At 49.1% G+C, this 6,365-nt stretch overlaps 1 protein-coding gene across 1 annotated transcript in view; it reads left to right on the top strand.

Annotated features, from left to right (window-relative positions):
- Positions 1-5,861, top strand: part of SLC7A8 (solute carrier family 7 member 8) — a 56,757-nt gene extending 50,896 nt beyond the window's left edge. Inside the window, exons 8-11 of the mRNA XM_007449549.1 lie at positions 1,585-1,681; positions 3,388-3,537; positions 5,036-5,213; positions 5,716-5,861. Coding sequence (XP_007449611.1) covers positions 1,585-1,681; positions 3,388-3,537; positions 5,036-5,213; positions 5,716-5,861 — 571 coding nt within the window. The remainder of the gene's footprint in view (positions 1-1,584; positions 1,682-3,387; positions 3,538-5,035; positions 5,214-5,715) is intronic.
- The last annotated feature ends 504 nt before the right edge of the window (positions 5,862-6,365 follow it).

The raw sequence follows: 6,365 nt of genomic DNA, 5'->3' as shown, positions 1-6,365 counted from the left end.
TCCCTACAAAATCCTAGAAAAAAGGAAAAGTGGCCTAATTTCCAATGAAAAGCGGCCTAATTTCCTAATAACAGCTTACAATATTCCCTCTTTTTCTTAGGAGAGGAAAGAAGAAGAAGGTTGCTCTTTGTGTTAAAATTTCTCTTTTTAAAAATAATTTGTAAACATCAATATCCTGGTCGTGATATAGTAGTATACTTTTGCAATATGTTACCAATGGGAGAACTGGGTGAAGGATACATAGGGTCGCTCTGCATTATTTCTTACAACTGCATGTGAATCTATGATTATCTCAAAATAAAATTTTAATTTTTTTAACTTAAAAAATAATTTTTGGGGAATTCCCTGGCAGTCCAGTGGTTAGGACTCCGTGCTTTCACTGCTGAGGGCCCGGGTTCGATCCCTGGTTGGGGAACTAAGATCCTACAAGCCGCCATGCGGTGCAGCCAAGGAAAAAAAAAAAAAATTATTCTAATTATAAGTTTCCTGTCTATTTGAAATTTTTTTTAATTTATAAAATCTAAGAAAGAAAATTTAATTTACTCATAATTCTACCACCCAGAGGTAATTGGTTGATATTTTAATGTTTTTACATGCCTGTAAATAATATCTTAGTTAATAGGAATCATACTGCATGGAATCGTACAGTTTTCTATCTTGCTTTTTCATTTAATGTTATATTGTGAGCATATTCTCACACAATTTTTTTTCAAAAGCATTATGTCTGCATAATATTCCATTTTATAGACATGCCATAATTTATGTAATCATCTACTTTATGGCATTTAGGGTATTTCCAATCTTTTTTATCATCACAATATCTTTGTATGTACACCTTTCACTAACTCTATTCATTTCTTCAGGATTTTGGGGGAGAATAGAATAAGTAGCTTAAGGATATAAATGTTCAGGTATAATTTACATACAATAAAATACACCGATCGTAAGTGTTCAGGTTGATGAGTTTTGACGATTGTAGACAACCATGTAACTACTGGTTACTTTGTAACTACTACTCAAAACAAGATATGGAACATTTCCACATATCCCCCTAGTTCTCACGTGTCCCTTCCTGGTCTACCACCCATTCCCCACCCCACAAAGGCAGCTACTTCCTGAGTAGGATAGGCATGTTTTTAAGGCTTTCCATGTACAGTTTAGTCCCCATGTCTCAAAGAACCTATATCCCTTGAGGAGGAAGGAGGCACATTTTTAAAGGGATTAAAGCTTTAGGCAAAGGAGAGAGGCTACTCCTACAGCACTCCAGGTTTTGTGAGAGACCCACAGAGTGACAGCACAGTCATCAGTAACCCCAAGCCACCCAGACCACACTCAGGGTCTCCACACTCCAGAATCCATCCACTTATCCACTGACTGCCTCTGGTTTGCCTGCACCTGCCTTGTGAACGTGGGTCATTTGACTAGTGGGCCGGAAGGTGTGCACGAGAAGGCAGGTACCTGGCTGGAGGGGGGATGCTCCTGTGTGGGCAGAGGTGGGCATGGATGAGGGAGCTGGACTAGGGAGGAAGCATCCTGGGATGGTCCATGGGCCATCGCAGGCTGACCTGCTTTTCTCTCTGCCAGGCTGTTCTTTGCTGGAGCCAGGGAGGGCCACCTTCCCAGTGTGTTGGCCATGATCCACGTGAAGCGCTGCACCCCAATCCCAGCCTTGCTTTTCACAGTAAGGTTCCCTCCCTCTGCCAGCCCTACACACACCCTCCCTCTTTGTGCTGCTTTGAGCTGGGAGTTCACATTTCCCACACACGCCCCTGTCACCCTTGTGCTCCTAGGTTTCTCTGGGCCTTAAATAATCTGGCAAATGGTATACATGGGCCTGATTAACATCAAGAGATATAGCAAGGAAAGACCCTGAGTCCTGAAATACCTTAAGGTTCCCAGGCTGGCTCATTCCATTCTCCCATACTTTTGGGTCAGACTGAAGTGGCTGCTTCAAGATTTTACAACCTCACAAAGAAACTTCTTTCTTGGCTCCCCCTGCACCTGTTACCCACAGGGTAGCAGCTTTGGGCCTCTGCTCCTGGCTGATCACTACACACCCCCAGCCCTCCCCGTCAACCCTCCTGCTCAAGGAGGCTCTGCCAGGCTCTTGGGAAACATCACTGAGACAGATTTGGCCTCAGGGTATACCACATAAGAAACATCATAAAGGAAGACTGGTAAACTGGTAAACCAAAAGTGGAGAAAAGGAAACTCGGGATGGGAGGGGTAAGTGGTAAATGGTGGTAAATGGAGGGGGAATTACCCCGGAGTGGAAGCATTTAGAGAGAGCGAACAGAAGGAGCAAAGACTTGTTCCTGATGAGTCTTTGGGGTTTATTTTTTTTTCTTTCTGGATCCTGACTAAAATATCAAAAATGGTTTTGGTTCACCAGAGAAGCAGTTAGACCAGGGTAGTAGAGCTCTCAGGAGTGAAGGGCTTTTGCTGTACAACATGAGGGGGAATTTCAGAATGTTCAGATACAGGAAGAAGGTCATCCTGGTTGGTTAGTGGTGAAAGGCAACTGGAGAAGGCTCAGTGCTCCCAGTGAGCCACAAACTTTTTTCAGTTTAAGCCAATGGTGCAGGCCTATGACTGCAGGGCAAGTACCGTAAGAATCTGGCTTTTCCATCTCTTAAAATCTTCCCGATTATTTCCACCATCAGATCTTACAGGAGAACCGAGCCTTCTGTTGGCCTGAAAAATTAGCAGAGGGAAAGAACGTGGTTCTGAGAGACCCGCTGAGATGATTTTGAAGTTAGAAAGTGAATTCTATCAAGAAAACGTCACGGGGATGTTATGAGGGTTACATGAGTTAATATTTGTAGAATGCTAAAGAAAGAACCTGACACTTAAGAAGTGCTATATAACTGTTTATGATTTTTTTTAAAAAAAAAAGAAAAGGAAGGAAGAAAAATAAATTAGATGACTCAACCAGGAAAAGAGGATGAGGGCAAGAATAAAGCCTTAATCTGCAGTTAACAACCTTCCCTAAGGGATAAAAAAAAAAAAAAAACTAGCTTGAGCTTCAACCAAGGAAGAAATATAAATGAGACCAGGGTGGCATAGGGCCGGCTGCCACCAGTGTGGCCAGTCCAGTTGTTTACAGCCAGTATCTGTGCTGATTGGTTAGTGCCCATGCTGTACCTGCTGTATCTGTGGTTAAATGTTTTGATTATCACCCACGCGGTGAGAAAGAACTTCCTGGTGTTGAAAGCGTTAGCGATGACCTGGGTTTCTAGGAGAGGTTGTAAAGTCTCCATTTTGAGAGACCCGCTATAAAATGGCATCGTCTGCCTAGAGGCAGGGGAACAGCCCCAACCAGTAAACAGCTCCTCCGGTCTCCCAATGCCTTTCTGATCACCGATGAGCTTCTCCCACTGCCCCCAGTGCGTCTCCACCCTGCTGATGCTTGTCACCAGCGACATGTACACGCTCATCAACTACGTGGGCTTCATCAACTACTTCTTTTATGGCGTCACAATTGCTGGACAGATAGTTCTTCGGTGGAAGAAGCCAGACATCCCCCGCCCCATCAAGGTGCGAGAACCTCCCTTTGGGGCCCCTCCCCCTCCTCCCCTGGTTCTGACTAAGCTCAGATCTTTCCATCACCTTGTTCTCGCTGCTGACCGCAGCTCATCGTCTCCATGAGTGTGTGGGAGACCCTCTGGGAAGCAAAGGCCATGTGTGAATGGGGCAGCCATTTCCATTCTCCACCGGGGACAGGACCAGAGCAGACTGCAGCTGGAGGAATCAGTTAGATGAAGGGATACTTGCATCCTGTCATTCCTTTGTTTCCTATGGCTCTAAGTCTTTAAAAAGTCAGCTGATTTTTCCTCGACCTCCTAACCTGACCAGTCTCCTACTCGTCCCTCCAGGTAGCTGGGCTCACTCATGCAATCCCTCCGTCTCATCCCGGAATGAGTTTCCTTCTCCCATCTGCCTCTCCAAATTTTAACCATTTTCCACACTCAAGGACCTCTCTTCCTTGAAGCTTCCCAGTCCACTCCAGCCTTCCGTGATTCTCCCTTTTTAAACTACTATGGCCCTGCACGTAGTAGGGTGCCTGGTGAAACTCTCGTTTGTACCAGAAATAAATTTGTGATAGGAACAGATGGGAGTGCTCAGAACAACACATGCCAGAGTGCTATGGGTTCTCCTGCAATTTAGAAGACTAGGGTATATCCCTGAGCTATTTGAACAATCCTGTTCTGGAAACACAGACTAGATGCTTCTAGAAAATTCTGCCAGCTGAGGAGTCGAGGGCTCTCGAAATCTCTCTGCCACTTTCCTACCACTCTTAGAAAGCCCGCTAGAGAGAAGAGGAAGTAGAATAACCCCATCTCCCTACCATACACATACCCTCTAAGAGGAGAGGACAAGAGGAGAAAGGCAGATGAGTCTAGAGTCTTGAAGACTCTACAGGGGGACTCCCACCTGTGTTCACAAGAGGGGGTGGAGCCCACAGAGTTTGCTTCTTCCTGAAGTAAATAAGGCTGCCTTATGCCACACTAGGTTTCCTGATTTCTCCCATCTTGGCAGAAACTGCTTGAAACAAATTGGGACTGTCCCTGGTGAGAGGGAGGGACATGTGCCACATCCTGCCAGCTGGGGGAGGGGAGCTTGACTGACAGGTCCTCTCCTTCTTGCCCCTCACTCATTTCTCCCGCTCTCCTTCTCCCGAGGACCTCAGCAAACATATATCAATATACCAGCAAGCTCATCCACCTACATGGGCTTCTCTGGCTGCTACAGGCACACAGCTGGATGATGAGGCCTTGTTTGATCCCACCTCGGAGGACAATGAGAATCGTCCCCTCCCTAGGCCCCCCACTCCTCTAACTGTCCCACTGCCGACGTTCGCCGGCATCTGTTGACACGGCACTTGCCCCATCAGGGCTTGGGGTGTGGGAGCCACAGAGCTGAGTGAAACCCAGCTTTGCCCTCAAAGCGCTTCCCTGTGGGTGAAGAAGGGGGAAGGTGCCCTGATGCTGGGGGCCATAGGATCCATGCAGATAACGGTGCCTCTGATCCACAGGTTAACCTGCTGTTCCCCATCATCTACTTGCTGTTCTGGGCCTTCCTGCTGGTCTTCAGCCTGTGGTCGGAGCCCGTGGTGTGTGGCACCGGCCTGGCCATCATGCTGACAGGGGTGCCTGTGTATTTCCTGGGTGTTTACTGGCAACACAAGCCCAGGTGTTTCAATAAGTTCATTGGTAAGTTGTTGAAGATTCTGAGTGGCTAGAGGGCCCCCTGGTCTGGAGTAGAGTGGTCAGGAGTCTGGCTGGGGAACCCCACCAGGATCAGGAGGCGGGGCCATAGAGCACTGGAGAAAGGGTCGGGACAGGAGAGGGCAGGTGCCTCCCCAGAGACCTCTGAGGAGAGGAGAACAGCGGATATTTCTGCACAGACCTTAGGCCTGCCAGAGTGGCCATCCTATAGCAGCTGCCCTGGGCTGTGTGGAGACCAGGGGACACCCTAGAATTGGCGGGCGGTGGGCATGGAGCCTTGAGAAGGAGCGGCCAGCAAACAGGCTGCCCAGAGACGGAGGAGGTGGGTGAGGTGACCGTCTCCTGGAGAGGGAGCCCCCTCACAGTGCTGGCGGCTCAGCTGAGGCCAAACGCTGCGGCAGGAGAGCTGGGAAGGGCCCTGGTCTGGCTGGCCAGGTTGGTGGGACGCTCAGCGCTGATCTGGTTTCTGTGTGGCCTCCTCCTGCAGAGTTGCTGACCCTGGTGAGCCAGAAGATGTGTATGGTTGTGTACCCCAAGGTGGAGGAGGACTCAGGGACAGAGAAGCTACATGAAGACATACAGCAGCAGCGGCAGCCCACTGCCCCCAAGGACAAGGACGCAGAGGAGCCCTGAGGACCACCCTCCCCTCTCAGCTGCTTCCCTCCTCCTTCATCCCCCTCTCTGCCCTCCTGCCCTGCCTAGGTCCCCCAAACACACACACACCCCTCTGCCTCTGTCATGCAGGGGCAGGACCTGGGTGTGGGTGGTGAGAAACTATAAACAAAGATACTGACATTTGTACCCAAAGATCCAGCCTCCTCTCACCCCCAAGGCCTGTGTCTAAAAGCAGTGGAGCTTCCAGGGGTGCCCTACACGGCCCTCCCTCCTGGGCCCACACCCTTAGTCGCTTCCTCAGGAACCTGAGTTCAGGGCTGCCTTCCCTCCCCATTCCTGAGCCCGAGGGAGGCCTCAGCTCCAAGAGAAGTGGCAGCAACAGTGAGTCACTTGGGCACAGACTCGAGCAAATCTGTCACCATTAAAGGTCAGCTGAAGAGACCCAAATCCCCCTCCCTTCACCAGTGACCGAAGACATCAGAGGTGATGCTTCCCTCTGCCCCACCCCTCCCACCCCTCCCA

This window comes from Lipotes vexillifer, unplaced genomic scaffold (genome assembly GCF_000442215.2).
Source record: "Lipotes vexillifer unplaced genomic scaffold, Lipotes_vexillifer_v1.1 scaffold1093, whole genome shotgun sequence".
NCBI lineage: Eukaryota > Metazoa > Chordata > Mammalia > Artiodactyla > Lipotidae > Lipotes > Lipotes vexillifer.
This window is presented reverse-complemented; position numbering and strand designations above follow the sequence as displayed.